The following is a 20,574-nucleotide window of genomic DNA, read 5'->3' on the forward strand; positions in this document are numbered from 1 at the left end:
ATCAACAATTGAAGGCAGCGCGGGGCAAAACAAAATACGAAAGTTAAATAATAGTAAAAAGTTTTGGTACAAAAGGTGTGTAGTTTACAGCTCTATGAGACCTAAGCCTAGGAATCTTATAGTCTTTCTGATATATATATCGATTTTGTGCCGGTCGTTAGCAAATGTTTGTCATCTTTTAGAAGGAAACATTAACTAGTTGACCAGACGCACAATTTATTCTTTGATTCAGCTGCTTTTTAAGTGATCTGTCATTGATATGCTTTGAGTTGAGTTTATTGAGTATGTCATCATTTGTAGACGATTTGCGGGAACTTGGGGGCATTCCCGTAGAGACCATCGGATTCCCAAACTTGAATGTGGGACTCTCGCGTTAGCACCACCAAATGCTGATGTGTGGAGTAGCAGATGCTAAGGATAAGGTTTAAAAAGAATTTTATATTATTTTATATAGATCTTAAGCTACTTTTAACTCACCTCCTAATAGGCGAAGTGCCCGTGGTCAGTTCGCTGACAAAGCTCAGGTTCCAGCTGGACCAGAAGCGCACGAATCCTCCCTCCACTGCGGTGGCTATTACATTTACTCCCACGCCTTCCTTTATATATGAATAACAAATGGCCAGGATGCGATCCTCGTGCACCAAATGCTGCACATATCGCGCGTTTACTGAGTGGAGTCTCAAAATGGACTTGCCATTGGGATTCACATTCACATTGACAAAGTCATCGAGGTTCTCTTCGGTCACCTCGAAACATTCATCGGCAATGTTGAGGGAATTCGGTCTGGTTGCAGTTGCTGTGGAATTCTTGACATCTGGCGAGGATTGGGGCAAGGTGTGCACGGTGACTATGTCGCCCAGCGTGGGACTGATGGCCACATGGGTGATGGGCGACTGGTGGATCTCCGCCGGTCGGGCAATTGTTCTAACGTAGCTCCAACTAAGGGTAATATAAATAAAATAAACTAAGTAAATATTTTAAAAAATATTCCAACCATTACTTACTCATTTAGATCCCAGATAACAGCTATTCCATCGCGTCCCGCCGTCACCGCAATCTTAAACTCCACGGAGAGCGTGATGCAGGTGATCTCGTCGGTGTGCCGCACCAGCAACGTGGGTCCCAGCCAGCTAAGATCGGCTCCGTCCCGCTGGAAGGCATCACTACTTGAAGAATTGATGGAGGAGTTTACCGAGGTGGCGGAATTTGTAAGATTGCCCGCTTCGTCGTTCCTTTCGGAAGCTCCCCCGCCCATTCCCTTGCTGCTGCTGGTCATCTTCCGGAAGGCCGAGTTGTAGGACAGACTAAACCCACGCGCATAGCTCTGCCTGCTCTTCGCCGAAGCTCGCTGCTGGGAGTCCAATCCTCCCGTGCACTTGTACACACTCACCCTCCCGGATTTGTGGCCAAACCAAAGCTGATTCGAGTTGACATCGCAGCCACAGGCGGTGATGTCGTCGAAGGTTCCATTGTGGAGCAGGTTCTTGGGCTTCGCCTGTGGCTTATTCAGCGGTTGGATCCTCACGATGCGATCGTCGTAGCCCCAGGAGATCACGTTGTACGTATCCGGTTCGGCTCCCTGCATCACACTCGCTTTTCCGGGCAAAGCATAAACCACATTGGTGTTGCTGAAGCTCACCAGGTGCTCGGTGCCGGGTATCTTGTGGATGTTCGCCCAGGAGGGAGGCTTCAGCTGCGGTGATCCTACGTAGACACCCCAACGGAGACCTCTCACCGTGGACACTATGGGTTTGTCCACAAGGGAGTAGTCCAGCGCCTTGGTCGCCGGATGTGGTGACTTGAAGAGCTGCCTGGGCATCTGACCATAAGTCTTGACCATGGTCTTTACCGCCTCCCTTTCTATGGGATCGCTGATCTCGGAGTCCAGGAAGACGGCGTACGTCTGGGGATAAAAATATGATATTTACTATAACCTATTTTACACAAAATTCTATTTGAAATAGGGACAATTCTACATTATTTCATATCAAATCTATGATTTAAACTTATCAACATGATATTTTATCATGTCATATAAAATACCAAATGTAGGATTTAAAAAAAAAAATGTAAAATAGCAAAAATAATCTTTATTCATATCAAAATGATATGAAAAACTTGATCTTTAAATTTATAAAATTGACCAGCTCATATCAATATGATCTTTTGTTATTATTTTTTCTGGTAAAACATTGGGAAAAATATGAACTTTGTATCTTTAGTAGTTTGGGCTCTGCTTTAAATATCATCATATCATATAATGTCATATCATATCATATCAATATGATATTTTGTTAATTTTTTTGCTGTGTATAGTTAGGACATTGGGAACAAGTATGAACTCGGTAGCCTTAGTAGTTTGGGCTCTGCTTTAAACCTTCAAAAAACTTAAGGCCAGTTTTATATGTATACCCTGATATCTTACCGCTGGATGGAACACATTGATGGCCTCCACGGCGCTCTCCCCGCTCTGTTTATACCCATATATCAAATCTATCCAGTTGTGTATCTGATTCCGCACCAGTTCCGATTCCAAAGCCTGTCGATGGATGAGCACAAAGAGCCGAGAGTCCCGCTGACACCAGGGCGGCAGTGAGACATCCTCCACCCGTTCGCCATTCTGTCGACAACCGAACTTGAACCTCTCGAAATTCTCGAACATTTCCGGCAGGCAGAAGAACTCGGGTATCAGCTCCTTGACATCCGTGGGACTATCCCGACTGGCCAGCAACCAGGTGGTGTTCAAGGCATGGAATGTGCGATCCGGTAGATCGAAATCGTTGTCCTGGTAGCGCAGAAAGTAGCTGGTAAACGGAGGAACCCTCACCAGGAAGTGGAGTACTGTGCCGGAGTTCGAGTAATGGGAGCTATAGTGATATGGTTTCAAGATCAAAGAGCCCATCGTGGTGTTCGTACTATCAATGTACTGCAAAGGATAAGAAAATGTAAGAAGGTTTTCAAAGGTTTAGAAAAACAAATGTTAATGGTCAATTTGATATTTTTTTAAGATTAAGTTATTCATATCATTTTGATATAAATAAAGATTATTTTGGTGTTTTTTATGATATGATAAAATGTCATGTTGATATGTTTGAATCTTAAATTTGACATTAGTCATATATTATTGATATGAAATGAGGTAGAAATAACCCTATTTCATATCGGTTTTTTTTCTGAGTGATAATCTATTACCGTATAGTTACTAATGTAGTGCTTCTCGTTCTCCTCCAGCTGCACGGCAATGGGTTTGCATAGTCGCCTGAAGTTTTGCTCCTCCCGGAGATCCAAAATCTCTGAGTTGTAGTTGGCCAGCACCCAGGGAAACACTGGATACTGCATGAGATCGTTGTACGTCCTTCCGGCTATTTGATTCAGGGTCATCAGGTACTCCCAGTTGGTCAGGAGACCCTCGCGCCACTGCTGCGTGATGGCCAGGACCTTGGCCTGATCCGGCGTGGCCACGATTTTATCACAGAATACCTCGCGCATGATCTTCCAGTCGTCGGCATTTGGCAGCGAGAAGAACAGCGACTTGTTCGTGTCCAGCAGAATCTCGAAGGCCGTCTCCTGGTGCTGGTAGCGCTTCAGCCAGATCTCGGTTATGTTGGCGATATCACAGTTCACGTTGAAGTAACGACAGCGGTAGGTGGCCAGGAAATAGAGTTTGTGATCGGTGATGATGATCTCGCCCTCGATTTCCCCATCCACGGGCAGGAATTTGGCCGCAAAGTTGTAGAGGATTTGGGAGTTTAGCGATATGTTCAACTGCTGATCGTAGCTGGCTATCAGGTAGTCGAGAGGTCGCACATAGGGCTCCAGATCCTCGCGTTGTCCCTGTCCTGGTCTATATTCGTTCATAAAGAAGCGGCGATCAATGTCTAAATGGCAGCGACGTAGACGAGTGTGAACTCGGGAGGGTCCTTCGGTGTCGTCCAGTTCCCAGGAGCTATTAAAAAGGTTATGGGTTAGCTAGGGTCTTTAAGAGATTCCTTTAGGTTCCCTTACCATTCAGCTCTTTCCGCCGAGTGCCAGGGAGCTCCTTCGTGGGTCATGCGACGTATGATCTCCAGCCACTTGGTGTAGGTATAGGTATCATCGTACACCTTCATGTGGCACATCAGAGCCTTGCGTTCGGCATTCTGGGGGGTATTAAAAAGGGTAATATTAGTACCTATTAGGACTCGTGTTTTTGTATTAATCAAAATTTTTGTCCGAACAAAAGGAACCAATATAGATCAAGATATCACAATTGTAAGTCTTATCCACCTAAGACCATAGATTAACTCTTTAACAATATGAGACCGCGAATTCTTTAGAACAATAGGCGCGAATTCTTTAAAAGAAGAACAACTATTAAAGGACCATATCCATAATAGAGCCCTGCATGAATGGATTCACTGAATTATTTCCAATTTTTTTGTTTTATATGAATGAATTAGTTATAATTTTAAATTTAATAGAATTGAATGAATTTGTCTTTTGAGTTTAATCTAACGAATGAATTCTGAAATAATCCAAACCCTTTTTTTTTTAAGAAGAAAGGGCCATAATTTTGTGTTTAAATCTGCCTGAATTTTATTTACTATGCAGTTAATATTGATTTGTTAAAAATTGTCCTCTTTTTGTTCTCGAAAGAAATGAAAGAAACAACAAAATTCTGTCAAATTTAAAAAATTCATAAAAAATCTAAATGATTTAGAAAAACACTCATATTGTTTCACCTAGAATTGAATTATCATAAATCTCCAGTATTCCTTACTAACCTGCAGTTCCGCCACCTTCCTCGTGGTCACCATGGAGGACTCCACGCAATGCTGCACTAGAGGTTCAAAACGGTAGACAGTCTTCTCCAGCAGAGTCTTCTGTTTGGCTGCCATATTATTTCGATTCTGATCGAGGCGATCGAGCTCATGAACCAGATTCCAAGAGGAGTCATTCTCCTTGATGCCCAGAGCCTCACAAAGTCGCTGGAGATTCTCAATGGGCTCCACCATATCCTCTAGCAAAGACAACCATAGTAACGCCTTGATCATCTTGGCATCGCAGATGATGGCCCTTTGGAATTCATCCTGTTGAGATCGCCACAAGGCATCCACAATATAGGAACGCAGATCCCTTGGCCTCGAAGGTTGTAATCCCCAGGCGATAAAGTTGTTGCATCGCTGATTGCTGGAGATTCCATAGGAGACCAGCAGCTGGAAGAGAGCCAGCTCCTGGGAACTGGCCACATAGGTGGCTCCGTTGGTCTGACCCACTTGCACGGTGAAGAACTGGGTGCAGCGATCGATGAGCAGCTCCATCCGCGTGCGAAGTTCCGTGGGACTGAGTGGGGAATCATTGGTCACTGCAATGCGGAAACTATTGGGCTCAAAGAACTTGGTCAGCCACTCCAGCTGGAGTTGAGCTTGGGCGGTGCGGAAGCTGCGCATAATTAGCTGGGGTTGCTTGTCCTGGTAGAAGGATAGCAGGTTGAGGATGTCCCAAACGAGCTGGAAAAGGAGGTACATAGATTAAAATAAATTCCCTTTTAATTAATTCCTCAACTACCCACATTTATCTGCCCCACTGAACGTAGAGCCCTCTCTCCAATATTCGCCAGCAGTTCCAGAATGGACTCATCCGCATTGGATTGACCCAGGCGCAAGGAGTAGATCTTGTAGAGCGCCTTCACCGAGCACTGCAGCAGTCCCGCCTCAATCAAAGAGGTCTGATCATCGGGATTCTGGTTGGAAAAGATTATATAAATATTACAAAAATATATAGAATAATATATTTATCTTTTCACCTGAAGATACAGACGTAATAGAGCCTTAAAGACCCTCTGGGGCTCTGCTCCCTCGGCAATGGCCAGCAAAGATTGCAGACCAAAGCGCTGGCGAATCCTCAGAGGAGCCTCTGAACCCAAGACATCCATCAGACTGCCATGGATGCCACTAATCCAAGCCAGGCAGGCCTCAAACATGCCCGTATCACACGCATGGATGGTCAACTGGTTGGCCAGGTGCAAAGGATACATCAACTTGGTAGCAACATTAAGTTCACCACTGGCCAGACGCTTGGTGAGCACATCGAGCAGCTGGATGATGGCCTGGCGAACGGCGCAGCTGCGTTGGTTGGCCAGAACCAGGAGGAGTTCCAGCTTAACATAGTGTCGCGTGACCACATCCACCGAGGAGTCGGGAAGGAGGCAAAGGAAGTCCTTGAGGAGGATGAGCAAACGTTGCTGCAGTCGAATGATTCCCTGCTGATCGTAAAAGTCCGTCTTCCTGTTCGGCAGCGATGATTGACCCGAACTGGGAGTGCTATGACCCGAAGGCTGCCAGATCTTTCCCAGATGCAAGTGCGGATGGATGCGCCTGCGGGCAATTTTCAAGGGACTACTCCTCTTTGGACTGCTAGGATGACGCCGCTTGAACTTCAGGCGCCAACGAGTGGCCTCCACGGGACTGAGCAACCTCAAAGCGGTCTTGTTGAGATTCGAGCAGTCGGCCATCTGCTCCAGTTGCTCCTCGAATTCGTTGACTGCCTTTCGATAGCCAGAAGAGCTGGCATGAAGTCTTCTCAATTTCTTGATTCGCTCCGCCCTCTCGGGATCCAATTCCTGCTGGGGATTCTGAGCAGGATGTAATTGCCTGCGCAGCGAAGTGGTCACCCTACTGAGATTCGCTGCCACCAGGGATCTCTCCTTCGCCGGTTGCTGAGCGGTGAGGAGAAAGTAGAAGTGCAACCGATCGTGGGTCACATAACAGTCGCTGGGCTTGTGGAGCAGCAGGAGAAGCTTCATGATCTCGTCCAGCATCGAGGAATCGGGAGGGGATCCCGCAAAGACTGCGAGTATCTGGACGAAGCACTCGGCGGCATAGGGTGAAATCTGCACCGGACTGGGTGATTCGATCACATAGACCTTGCAGAGATTGAGTAGGGCTCCCAGTAAACCGGATTTCTGCAGCTGTTCCATGTTGAAATCCCTCTGCGGATGCTTGTCCCGGGTGAGCGCGAGGATGCAGCGGAAGAGCATGTCCAGCACATCCGAGTGGGTTGCTCCGGAACGATGCCAATCGGAGTAGCGTTGCAGAACGGCTAAGAGGAGATGGGGATAGACGAGGGTGGCCATCGTGTTATCATTCACATTCAGGGAATCCCCCTTCCTGCTAATCAACGGCTGGGAGCAGGCATTGTTCACAATGCTCCGGAGTAGCTGGACATCCTTGCAGCACTTTTCCGATTTAATCACATAGCCTATCAGGGCCAAATAATCCTGTCGCTGGAATTCCGTGTACAGCTGGGCATCCGAATGGGCCACTTGGAGGAGGAGATCCAGGGATAAAGCCTGGGTATTGGCATTCCCAGTGAGTTCTACAATCTATAATGAAAAAGAGATTAGAAAAAGAATACTCAAGAGAATTTAAGGTAAACCCACTAGAGCCCTGCCTGAATCATTCAATTTTTGTTTTATAATAGTATGCCATTCTATGTGAAATAAATTGAATGTTTTCTAATCTGTTTCGAATTGAACGAATGAATGAAACATTTTTATAAATTTTTTGAATTTGCCAGTTTTTTTTTTTGCTTTTTTTTGAGAACTTTATAGCCATTAATTTGGCTGATCAATGTAAAATTATATGAGTTAAAAAAAAAAATCTTTTAAGAACAAAAAGTGAAAAATTTTTTACAAATCAATGTTAACTGCTTAGTAAATAAAATGCAGGCAGATTTAATCACAAAATTAGCGGCCTTCTTCAAAAGAAATTGTCGTTTGAATTATTTTGGAATTCATGCCATTCATTCATTCAATTCTATTAAACTCAAAATTCAAATTCATTCAATTCTATTAAACTCAAAATTCTAATTAATTCAATCATATAAAACAAAAAATTCAAAATAATTCATAAAACCCACCCTGGCAAAGAGATAAAGCAGCGTGGAGAGTCCTCCGCTCAGGCAAGTGGCGGATTGCAGGGTCTGCGGTTGATGCTGCTGCAATTCTCCATACAACATATGCCCAAATGGCTGTCCATAGCAGGCCATGTCCAGTTCCTGGCTGGCATCGTAGCTCATCACCAGATCCGGCTGCTGTGCCGTGTAGACCAGGACTCTAGCCTGTCTTAATTGCCGCATGCAGTCCAAATGGTTGCCGAAATTCGAGGATGCCAGCTTGCACAGGCTAACAAAACCATAATTGGGCTTCCAGTTGGCCACCTGGCACTGGGTAAACTCGGTGAAATCCGGTCCCATGGCCGTGAGATTCATCATCAGCTGGGGATCCACCAGACGACGCCGGAAGAGAATCACATTCGAGAGGGCATATCGAGGAGCAGAGCCATCTAGAGTGGATCTCGAGGAGGAGCTGCTACCTCCAGGACTCCTAGTAGGTTGTCCTTCGCCCAAAGCAAGCAACTGGAAGCTATGAACTCTGGTAAGCTGGCGAAGATTGTGGAAGGGCAAACGCATGGTGTGCTGCTCCAGGCCATCCAGATAAATGCTAATCTCTACGTGGTCTCCTTGCTGCTGCAGTCCAAAGACCAAGTGCATCCACTTGTGCCGGGGTAGCCGCAAATGCTGCAGCTGCACGGCGGATCCTTCGTAGTAACCACCTGAGGAATCCGGCGACGTTTGGTGGCCATTGAGCAAGTGCATCTGCCCGAAGCTGTTGAGTAGTGCCAGCTTGGTCTGTTTGAGGGCCTGTCGAATGGTTCCTCCATTGGCAGCAGCCTGTGTGTTGGCCGAAATCACCGAAGCCGTATCTGCGTTGGCCTCCATGTGCTCCTCCACTCGCAACGGAGCCAGTTGCTCATTGGGTTTGACCAACTCGAAGATGAGCTGCATGTTGTGACTGATGTAAATGGAGATCATGGCTTGGTTGGTTCCCAAAGAGAGCAGGTGGAGTTTCTAGAGAAGAAAGGAATTAAGTTAAAGATATCTTAGTGGTTTAGTGTATAACCTACAGTTAGATCCTCTCCTGAATAGCGCGTCTCATCATCGTTGAACTGCATGGAGCTGCGATGCATCTGCTGACCCCTGAGCTCCAACCAGAGAGACAAGGTCAATCCATCTGGCTGCCAGAGACGCGTTTGGGTCACCGGAAAAATGCAGGCAGCCCGGGTGAAGAGCGTACTCGTCTGGCACTGCTGGTGATGCAGTCGCACCCTTTCGATCTGCTCACTGACCAGCGGCTCCGAGGTGATCACTATCTTGCCATCCGTGGTAATGGGAAAGTCCAGCTCCATGCAGGGCTGAGCCTTGCGAAGGGAACCCGAGCAGATGTGGTGCATGTGGCGCATTAGCAGGTCCACGGGAGGCTGTCTGGAGGCCAAGATGGAGTAGTAGCATTGCAGGACCTCTGGTGTGTTAAGGTGGGTAACCAACTCCAGGATGGATTGTTGGAGTTCTGGAAGAGATCATCATTAGGTTATGAATATTATTAATACAGCTTTTGAGAATTCTTTCTCGAAATCAAGACGAAATTTCTCTCAATTATTATTTTCAATCAATTGTTCTTAAATAGAGCATTCTTTCTTGAAATCAAGAAGAAATTTCTCTCAATTATTATTTTCATCCAATTGTTCTTAAATCGCAAATTATTTCTTGAAATCAAGGCGAAATTTCTCTCAATTATTTTTTTCAGCACATAGCGATCTTTTAATAGAGATTAATGGGTTTTTTCTTGACTAGGTGATAGTACATGAAGATATCTTCAAATACAGATGATAATTTCTTCTTGATTAGAGAACACTTCGCCTTGATTTTAAGAACTTTAGATTAAATCGATCTTGACTCATTTTTCTTTTTTTGTGTAAAACTTTCTCAACTCACCCCTCAATCTCGGATCGCTGCAGCTTAGGATCGGCGCAAATCCCTTGAGCAGGCACAGAGGTCCGCCCAGATAATCCCGGATGACAAACAGCCGATTGGCCAATTGGGTTAGACTCTCGGTCCAACCATTTGGCTGCTTAATGCAGAGCAGCGACAATTCCGCCAGCATTTGGACCACCAACTGGCTGAGACCTTGGTGCATGATATGTGTTCTATATCTTGAGGATGGTTGAAACGGAGTCCAGGATTCATTGGCTGCCATGACACCACCATTCAGCTCACACTCGGATTCGCTGAGATCCGCAATCTCGCCATCCGCCTCGTAACCCTCGTCGGCGGTCAGGTAAAACTCGTGCTCGTTCTCGCTGAGCTCCAGTTCGCTGTCGGCGGCACAGCTCAAGGAGGCGCGGGTGGAGAAGTAATCCGCATCCACTCCTCCATTTACCTCACTGGAATTGGGTCTTCTCCTGGGAGTGGGAGGAGTAGCTAAAGAGTTCTTTGCGGGCAACTTGACGGGCTGCAATCGGGGGAGCTCCACGCTGCCGCTGTTAAAAGATCTAGCACGTGGTCTTGGCTGCTGGGAATCCCCCGATGGACTGCTGACCACGCCCGCCGGTTCCTGATGGCTGCCACTGGATAACTCTGCAATCTTTAGCAAGGTTTGCAGGGTCTGAATCACCGCATTATCCCTGGCATGCTGTTCCCCATGATCCGACCAATTATCCGTGGCATGGTTCAGAATAATCGCACGCAGCTTGCGCAGATGCTTCTGCATCTTCTCCACTGTGAAGAAAGGTAGATAAGCCGGAGATTAGCAAGATTAGAGGGAAGATGACTGACTGATAACCCCTGCTATATCTTCCGTAAAACTGGAGCAAGCCGTCAGCGCTGGACGAGCGCCAAAGCAAAAGTGTCGTCTTTTCTAGACTGGAATGTATCTCGTTTCTCTATCTCTGTGTTTTTTCTATCTCTATCTGTTTTCTGTATCTGTATCTGCGATGTTGTAACTTGTGTATCCAGAAATTCAATCCCGCCAGGCAGCAGGCAGAATGCCTTGTAAATGCCGCGTATTATACTCACTAACTGTCTGCCTAGCTGGCTTATAATTAACTCTCCTAGTCCGCTCGCCACAATCACAACCACAACGCCCCGTTATTAGCCAGAGTCTAGAATCTAGCATGTAGAATATAGAATCTAGCGCTGGATTGGAGGTGAATGTGGGTGCCTTGTTCTTGTCCCACTTCTAGGGCTTCCTCTTTGAGAGCCCAGTGTTCAGTGGTCGACTGTTGTTTGTTGTCTATTGACTATTGCCTATTGGCAACGCATTAAAAACGGAATGCAGAGGAACCCACCAGATGGGTCATTATGACCCTTTCTATACCCTTCTTTAATATAATCTATTCAAATGTTTTAGTTAAATAAATTAAGGTTTTAAGAATGAAGAAAAGAACCACTCTATTAAAAAGAAAATTATGTAAATGATATTATCTTATGAAAATGTTTAATGAAAAATTAGAAAATTAGAAAAATTAATTAACCAAATTAAGATTTTAAGAATGAAGAAAATAACCCTCCTATTAAAAAGAAAACTATCTATGATTTTTTTTTTAAATTATGAAATATAATATTATTTCCTATGAATGAAAACTGATTTCATAATGGACTTTTTAAAGGTTTTTGAAAAATTAATTGAAATAGAAAAATTAATTTACTAAGGTTTAGAGAATGAAGTTAAAAACCCCTCTAATAAAAATAAAATATATCTAAATCATATTATTTCTTATGAAAATGTTTAATGATTTTATATTTGTTTCCTAAAAGGTGTTCGTGTTAATAGAAAATAAATAGTATTTATTGACAATTAAAATAATATAGTTATGATTTAAAAAATCATTTCTCATAATATTAAAACAGGATAAATATATATATTTGAATAAATAATTACTCATTACAAATATCGTATATTTAGTTGGTTTTCAAGAATATTCTTTGCTCAAACCAAAATCATACACATCAATTCCCATTATTAATATACCCCATTCGCTTTCATAAAAGCCACTCAACTGAACAATCTCTGACACTTACCTTCTTCGTTTTGGAAACCCTTGATGCAGATGGCCATGGTCGCCTCGAAGAGTTTGAGCAAGAGTTTCTTGCAATCGCCGTTGGGTTCGTAGAGGCAGAACAAATCCGCATCAATATTAGCACTTGTGGGAGTGTCAACACCTCCGCCGCCGCCTCCGGGACTTCCGCCTCCAAAAAGGGAGCCCACAATGTTGAATAGTTTGTTGATTATGCCATTGGCAGCTGCCACTTCCTCTTCGCTTGAAAGGATTAGGGAGGTGCCAGGAGCAGGACAATCATTTCCACGAATGTCGAAGAGCACTATGCTCTCATCTGGTTCACTAAACTGGAGTTGCTGGAGGAATGAAGGTGTGTAGCTATCGTAGTTATCAATCACCGAGGCGTAATCCATATGAGAATCCGCGTAGTCCGAACTGCCGGCCGTTGTGACCGAGACTGATCCACCAGCGATTGGATCACCGATTGGCAGCTGGGATACCAAAGTTTCCAATGAACTTGAGCCGCAAATTCCAGGTGTTGTAGGTGTGGTTGTGGTTGCTCCCATTGTGGTCTTGGGTAGCATGAGGAAACAACCCAGAGCATTGTAGTTCAGCTTCAAGATGTCAACTATGTTCTTGTCCCCATGCCGCAGCTTCTTCTCCTCTGGAATCCCCTCACCCATTGGCGACTCCACCTCATCGTCATCCTCGTTGTCCAGCATTTCCACGGGTATCGAGTAGATTTTGGCAAATTCATTGTAGAACAACTGACTTGTTTTGAGCAGCTCAAAGTTGAGGGTCCATTGCAGGGCTGTGATGTAGAGTATATCCGCTGGCTTGTGTCCCTCGAGCTTCACAGGATTAGTGGTCTCATCCAGCCAGAATTTGCTGCGTGAGTTCTTGGAACATTTGTGGAGGAGGGCCTGAAAGAGCTGGGATGCCCGATCGCTGCTATTGAGTTGTAATTGGATGAGTCGTCGGCTTAAAGTAATCTGCTCCTGGCTATTCTCGCCCAGAAAGGCTATGTTATCTATTCCAACCTTAATAAGATCACATACTCCCCGCTGGAGTTCGGGTATGCTGAGTAAATCCTGCATATAACGTATGTTCTCCTCGTTGTAGAAGGCTTTTACCAGGCGGATATCACTCAAGTACATCACAAATATGCTCAGACATTCGTGAAGAGCTCGGTAGTTCTCCAATTTGCTTGGCAGCTGTAAAGGAGTCACCTTGCTATTACTCCTGAGGTTATCCTTAGTTTCTATTAATTCTTTATACTGCCTAAAAATGGGCAAGGCTACCTCTGCTAGAATACCAGAAGCCAAATCGTAGGGTAGCAAATAGGCGATATGTTTCAAGTGCTTAAGGAACAGCAACATGGCGGGTGTTTTCAGCAAGGGTTTATAGTTTTCCCTATAGATATTCAGCAGATCCATGTGGAATACAGCCGACTTTAGCTTATCCTCGCAGCCTGGACAACCCTGTGGATTCCTCTTTACAAAGATGGTATGTAAAACATTATAATGCAGAAACTTGTAGGCGCACTTTTGATAGCCACTCGATAGTTGGGTAGCTAATTGCAGGCAAGTTGAGTAGTTCCTGGCATTGTAGTGGCAGCAACAGCTTCCAGTTCGGAGTAAGCTCCTCACGCTGTGCTCCTGGAGCTCCGCCTCCAAACTGGGCAGCAGATGGTAGAGTTTTCCCTGGAAATAGCAGCTCAAAGAACTCGATCCCGAGCAGTGAAGTTGACTGCTCCGCTGTCTTTTGTGTCGCGGATGTTGCAGCTGCTGATGCTTCGGCAACGCAGTGGATGCACTGCTCTCCATGAGACTTTGCAAATGCTGTTCCTGCCGCGAGAGATTATCGGTGAGTCGCAGGAGCATCTTGTAGATGTGCAGGAAAATGGCGGTGGAGAAGTTCGTGGATTTCGAGGCCTCGTGGAGAACCTCAAAGCAGGCATCAAAGTTCCGCACATCAATTTGATTCAGTTCCCTTACCCCATTATCCACCAGATTGTGGAGGGTTCCAAACATGATGTACAGCACTCCATGGGCCAGCAGAGGACTCCTGCGATTGGCGGTCAAAGCGTAGAGGAGCTGACCAAAGTTGCTGTTGAAATCATGGACATTCGGCTGCTGTTGCTCCAGCATGTAGAAGTTATTCACACAGCGGGCTATCAGCTGAAGGAGCTCGAACTTGATGATCTCATCGTTGTCACTGGATGAGGATTCATCCTGCTCCTCCAAGCTGGCGCACAAGTGTCCCAGGGCAAAGTTGTGAACCGTCACACTCAACTGGGATTCCTGCTCGGCATCCACGCACCTGGTGAGCAGCTGGATGAGCAGCAGGGCCAGCTCATCGCTGCTCCTCTTTGTCCCCTGGAACTCCTCGAATCTCGATGCGATTGCCTTGGATGATATGCGATTGGGTAATTGACTCTTTGGCAGCTGACGCCGCAGCTTCTTGCTCTGCGAATTGAGGTAGAAACTGCCGATGAACTGGGAAATGCTGGTCAGGGCAGCCAGGGGCTCGTTGGACGGGCTCCACTTGCAGTTGGGGAACAGGTTGATGCACAGCTGGCAGAGGCTCTTCTGGGAAGCAATGTGCTGCGAAGATAGAGGAAAAGGTAATTCATTTAATTAAATTAAATAATATGTTTTAGGTGGCTCAATTTTTTGGGATAAGGTTATGGAAAATTAGTAGGAAAATCTAAATATTATTTTTAAAAATTAAAATACAATCTCAGTTACTGTACTGGAAATTTGTATTGGAAATTTTGATCTCATTTATTTTTTAGAAGTACTTTGCAAGAAATTTATAAAAAGACTGGCTATGTAAATATAACCCATAAAAGAGTTATGGAAAATAAGAAGTCAGATAAGTAGGAAAATCTAAGTATTCTTTTTAGAAATTGAAATTAGAAATACAATTTTAGTTAAGTATGTAAAAAAATATTGGAAATAGTGATATCATTTATTTTTTAATGTACCTAAATTTCAAGAAATTTTTAAAATAAATCTGGGTGTGTAAAGTTTTTAAATTTTGATAATTATGAAATAGGGTTTTACAGTCAATATTCTTTGGATAATATAATTTTTATTATTCCTCATTTATAGAAAAGGACTTCAAACAAATATTATTTTATATTTTTTTCGGTCCAAGTTTTTAAATGAAATGGTTTTATTTTGAGAAGGATTTTGTTAGCGTGAATACAAGAATTTTCGAAATACAGCACACCTTGAAATAGTTCCCAATATTTTCCTCATTGATACTGACATTTAAAGTTTTTCTTTGAAAAATGTGCACTTACTTCATTCTTGGTTTAATAATTCTCACTTCAGGACTTTTTACCATGAGCGAACCGGTTAAAAATAAACTTAACAAGTGTGGAGACTGCCGTAAGGTTAGGGATAAATGCCAAATTGATAGTGAACCAGGATATGTTGTTCTATATACCGGTATGGAAGGCGATGAGTCATTGGAGGCTGTTGCCTTTGCCCAAGCAGCGGAGCTTGGTGATGAGTATTTAAAAGGAACTCCTGACTTTACCGATGATTTTGGCGTATGCGCTCCCAAGAACTTGACTATTGATGGTACGCGGAGTGGGAGTAATACCTATTGATTTAATCAAATCCTTTTTCCTTACAGCTAAAGATGGCCCCTTTGATGGCATATGCGTTTGGTCGCGCAAACTTGGTTGTCAAATTATTGTTCCAAAGGAATCGACTGAAGTCTCCTGTTTTACTTGTCAAGTAGATAAAACTTACGGTTGTCCATGCAAGACTACCAGTACCGGTACCAAACAACCTAAAACCACTAAATCGGGGTCAGAAAGACTATGCTTCAGATCGCTGAGTATTCTTATTCTTGGCACTTATCTTGTGATGCAAATTTAATGGACCCCATGAGAATTATTTATTCAAAATTTAAAGCATTTAAAATTATAAATAAATATTGTTTATTTATTTTAAAAATATTATTTATTTATTTTAAATAAATATTATTTATTTATTTTTTTAAATTGAAAGTAATTTTAATGTTAAATAAATAACGAACCGAAAATATATATGTGCGTTTATTGGTTTACGGTTTGTATCAGTGGGAAATGTGTATCCTTAATCACAACATTCTAGCTTCTATAGCTTCCGAGATCTCAGTTTACTTTTGGGAAGGATTTTTCTGGCATGAATGCGAGAGTTTTGGAAACACAGCACACCTTGAAATAGTATCCAATATTTATCTCATTGATATTGACATCTAAATTTTATTCTTTGAAACATGTGCACTAACTTCATCCTTGGTTTAATAATTATCGCATCAGGACTTTTTGGCATATGTGCCACGATTGAAAAGAAAAATTTCCGTTGTGCAGACTGCTCGAAAGCAAAGAAAAAATGCTTAATTGATGATGAACCAGGATATATTGCTGTAACACATGAAATGTACAAAGAACATGGCTTGACTCGGGATCAAAAAATTGGGCTTGGTCAAGAATATTATCAAGCAGAGCCTGAATTAACCAATGACTTTGGCGTATGCGTTCCACAGAGCATGAATTTTGATGGTACTCAAAGTGCGAATGCCCGGTAATACCTATTGATTTAATCAATTCATTTTTCCTAACAGCTAATGTTGAAGACTTTCATCATGTATGCGTTTGGTCGCGCAATCTTGGTTGTCAAATTATTAATCACAGGAATCACTCCACTCACTGTTATGATTGTCGTGTCAAAAAAATTGGTTGTCCATGTAGACTCAAAGGAAATGGGTCAGAAAAACTCAGTTTCAGATCGCTGAACATTCTTATTTTTGGCACTTATATGGTGATGCAAATGTAATGGACCCCGTTATCATATCAGAATCATTTATTTAAAATTACAATAATTATAATATTTAATTATATTTATTATAATTATCAGTCGAAAATGTAAGTAACTTTTAGCTTTTAAATTTCCGAGATCTCAGTTATTTCATGGGCATGTTTTCACATGAAAAAATTTTTGAAACACAGCACTCCTTGAATTAATCGTATCTCAGTGATTCTGTCACTCAAAGATTTCTTCAAAAAATGTATATTAACATCACATTTGGTTTTATAATTTTAGCTTCAGGACTTTTTACCATGTGTGCCACATTTAAAGAGGAGCTTCACAAGTGCGGAGACTGCAGTATTATTAACAAGGAGAAGTGCATAATTGATAATCGCAGCGGATATATTGCTGTAACCAGAGATATGTTCCCATATGCAGATCATGTCGAGGTGACAGATTTTTCGGATGGGGATCGTGGAATACCTAAGCTAACCAGTGACTTTGGCGTTTGCATTCCCACCAACATGACTATTGATGGTACTCAGATTTATTCCTGTTTTTATTTACTATTGTTTTTATTCAAATCTTTTCTAACAGCTAAAGATGGATCCTATGAATATATATGCGTTTGGTCACCCGAAGTCGGTTGTCAAATCATTCTTCCCAATCGCTACACTGAAAAGTATTTATGTATAAGGTGTCGTGAGAATGAATCTATTGGTTGTCCATGCAGAATTCCCAAAGACGATCGACCCAAAAAAGGATCGGGGTCAGAAAATCTGTGCTTCAGCTCGCTAAATATTCTTATTCTTGGCTCTTATCTTGTGATGCAAATATGATGGAATGTGGTTTAGCAAATTTGTACATAAGATCCTGTTATCTTATGAGGATTATTTAAATTTTTTTAAATTTACAGTGATTATACCTTTTGATCGATTATATAAATGTGAGTTTATTCATTTACTAGTTGTATCAGTGGGAAATGTGCATCCTTAATCCCAACTTTTTAGCTTTTAGAGTTTTCAAGTGATTCCGATCAAGATTATATAAGGGGCTGTCCATATATTACGTAATCACGTTTTTGGTGATTTTTGACCCCCTCCCCCCCCTGGTGATCAAACGTAATCATTCAAAAAAACCCCCCCCCCCCCCAATGATTACGTAATCCCAAGAATAAATTTTTTTTTGTTTTAATCTGTGGATTCAAACGGAGATGCAACCCAATCTTTAATATTGTTTATAAATGAAGTTTGGTATGACACATTCGGTTCGTCTACGCTAAAATTATCTTCGTCAAGCCATTCCAGGTCTTCGCGTCCTTCGTGTGATTGAACATTCTCTTTTTCGCCGTCCAGCCACTAAAAATTTTTTTTCTGCTTTCCTATCTAAGTTTATAGATATAATTAAAGGAAAAAAGTTTTTAAATAAATTCTTTAAATCTAAAAATGTATATAAAATGATTACGTAATCATTGTGCAAGACCCCCCCCCTCCCCATGTAATCAAACATAATCATTTCAATGACCCCCTCCCCCCCCTAGGTGATTACGTAATATATGGACAGCCCCTAAGATAGGATCTACTATATGATCTTCTTAAGGATTGGAAACTCCTTCTTCTACTATGAGTAATGGGTATATGATAACTTTCTACATTAATCGAACCCATATTAGGTACTCAAATAAATCTTCTTCAACTTGCCTTGATATCCACGCGCAGCAGAAAGGCCAACAAGTGATGGCCCAACTTATCGGTGAGAAATGTTCGCAGGGCAAGAATCTTGTTGCAATCACTGGGAGTGCTGAGTATTAGCTGTGGGAATAGGAATAAACTTGGTATACCAAACTGGAAATACTGGGTATTCACTAGACCAAACCTGGGCTAGATTGTGCTGCTTGCGCAGCTGCTTGATGCACTTGTCCTGCTGCTCCGGTTCCTCCTCCAAACTGCTGTTTTGAGATCTCTTTGCCTCGCTGATGATTTGGTAGACCTGTTCCAACAAATAGGAGCAAAGCTCCTCGGGCATCAGGTTGAAGTGGCTAGAAAAGATAGATCATTTAATAATAATATTTCATAATTATTTTTAGACAACTTTACCTATTTAGCCAGGCATCTTCCAAGGTCTTATCGTCCAGAAACTGAAAGTTATATAGCAACAGCCAGAGCCAGTGGTCCTGTGAATGGGCAAATGAGAAGTGCAAACAGCGATAAGACCTGGCGAATATCAAACCTTGACACTCGCATCTTCGAGCTCCGAGGCCTGGAGATATTGGCTCCACAGTCCGATCAGGGTATCCAGTAGCAGCTGCTGCTCCTTCTCCGCCTTCTTCACCTCCATTCCGGCCATGGAGAATCACAGATAATCACAGTCACAGTCGCCTCCCAGCGGGCACGTCGAAGAGTCTGATCTCCGGCTGGCCAGCAAATCCTCGGGCATCGGGCAACGTAACGCTGTGGACGCTTGGAGCGATGAGACCAAACTGAACGCGGCGATCGAAGGAGAACGCCAGCTGTAATTACAATCCAAAGTCAGTAAATACAGTGGTACTTTTGTAATTGAACAGGTTGTCTTTCTTACAAATAGTTTCATGTGGAGGAGAATTCAAAAAATTTTGATTTCTAAATTTGTTAAAATTTAATTGTAAATTATAAAAATATTATTGAAATAATTTAATTGTTAATTATAAAAATAATATTTAAATAATTTAATTGTAAATTATAAAAATAATAATAAATAAATACAGATTGAAGATATACCTATATAAATTGGGATATACGTATCATCAGGAATACAAATTATTATGGTAAATTATTATTTTAATTGTAAATTATAAAAATAATAATAAATAAATACAGATTGAAAATAAATATAAATTTGGATATATGTACGTAATCATCAGGAATACAAATTATTATGGTAAATTATTATTTTGCTAAAATTTAATTGTAAATTATAAAAATAATATTTAAAACATGGGAGTAAGAAAATAAAATAATTAGTTGCTATAATATTATTTTATGATAATAAATAAATACAAGGTACAGTTTAAAATTTCAATAAGAGTTTAAGAATATAAAGGCCCGAAAAAGATTAGAAATATTATATTCTATATTAAGTTTTAAATATGATATGATAGCATGCTTAAAAGATGGAACCTCTGAATATTTAAGACCAGACTTTCGGTTAAGACCAAAACTTGGATAGTAATATATATGTAAGTTCCTCTTATGGAGGCCTGACTGCAACTCTTTTGTGCGTGAGATTACGTGGAGTGATCAGGAGGAGGAGAATGAGGAGGTGGAGTGGGGTGGGGAGTGGGAGGCAGAGGAAGAGGAAGAGGCCACGATGATTACTTATTTGCCCAGAGGCAGTCGGCCGGTGATGTTGATAATTCGGTGCAGAGTGGAGTGGAAACTTTGGTTGTTGTTGCGGGAAAACTATTAAGATTGCTATTTATAGCGGATCGGTTCGGATCGGATCGGTGGCATTGCATTCGGTGGGTTGCCAAGCCGGTAAAATGATGGTGGAGGGGGTTACGATGGGATGGGTTAAGTGGTTCGGTGGGTTCGGCTGTCCAGTGGAGCTCCATCCGAGTAAACAGCTGGCGATGGAGCGTGTCTGTAACGGCCAGTGGATCCGAGATAAGCTCGAAACTATATAAATCAGGAGGAGGAGACCATCTTCTTTGGCATCTTATCAGTAGCGGAAAATGCAATTACCTTACATATAGAGTATTTAACACTTGAACCGACTTCCAACCAACTTCTATTTATCAACTGCGCAGCACCGATTTTCATTATTCATCGCCTATTCGCCGCATCTAGTATTTGGGATTTACCAAGTGTAAAATGTATAATTTATTAACCGTACAAAAACTCACCGAAGAA

At 42.4% G+C, this 20,574-nt stretch overlaps 1 protein-coding gene and 2 long non-coding RNA genes across 5 annotated transcripts; 2 read left to right on the forward strand and 1 right to left on the reverse strand.

The window, feature by feature from the left end:
* Positions 1 to 10: 10 nt before the first annotated feature.
* mv (lysosomal-trafficking regulator mauve) lies at positions 11 to 19,057 on the reverse strand. Its single transcript, XM_044394604.2, has 17 exons — positions 18,917 to 19,057; positions 18,784 to 18,860; positions 18,563 to 18,725; positions 18,388 to 18,498; positions 11,899 to 14,482; positions 9,814 to 10,596; positions 8,946 to 9,388; positions 7,900 to 8,889; positions 5,786 to 7,363; positions 5,552 to 5,722; positions 4,764 to 5,489; positions 4,006 to 4,139; positions 3,193 to 3,946; positions 2,426 to 2,926; positions 1,005 to 1,903; positions 478 to 939; positions 11 to 411 (listed from the first exon to the last, which is right to left on the reverse strand). Exons 1-17 carry the CDS (start codon positions 19,031 to 19,033, stop codon positions 291 to 293), a joined length of 10,614 nt encoding a protein of 3,537 aa, XP_044250539.1. The 5' UTR covers positions 19,034 to 19,057; the 3' UTR covers positions 11 to 290.
* Positions 15,077 to 15,942, forward strand: LOC138912867 (uncharacterized). The gene is made up of 2 exons (XR_011418426.1): positions 15,077 to 15,469; positions 15,525 to 15,942. It is a non-coding gene; the product is annotated as an uncharacterized lncRNA (long non-coding RNA).
* LOC108056892 (uncharacterized) lies at positions 16,100 to 19,197 on the forward strand. Of its 3 annotated transcripts, XR_011418423.1 has the most exons (6): positions 16,100 to 16,440; positions 16,503 to 16,803; positions 16,982 to 17,224; positions 17,285 to 17,633; positions 18,360 to 18,715; positions 18,774 to 19,197. It is a non-coding gene; the product is annotated as an uncharacterized lncRNA (long non-coding RNA). The 3 variants fall into 3 exon arrangements; XR_011418425.1 differs by lacking the exons at positions 18,360 to 18,715; positions 18,774 to 19,197 and adding an exon at positions 17,705 to 17,719 and having other exon boundaries at positions 16,106 to 16,440; XR_011418424.1 differs by lacking the exons at positions 18,360 to 18,715; positions 18,774 to 19,197 and adding an exon at positions 17,698 to 17,712 and having other exon boundaries at positions 16,106 to 16,440.
* The last annotated feature ends 1,377 nt before the right edge of the window (positions 19,198 to 20,574 follow it).

This window comes from Drosophila takahashii, chromosome 3L (genome assembly GCF_030179915.1).
Source record: "Drosophila takahashii strain IR98-3 E-12201 chromosome 3L, DtakHiC1v2, whole genome shotgun sequence".
In the NCBI taxonomy this organism is placed as follows: domain Eukaryota; kingdom Metazoa; phylum Arthropoda; class Insecta; order Diptera; family Drosophilidae; genus Drosophila; species Drosophila takahashii.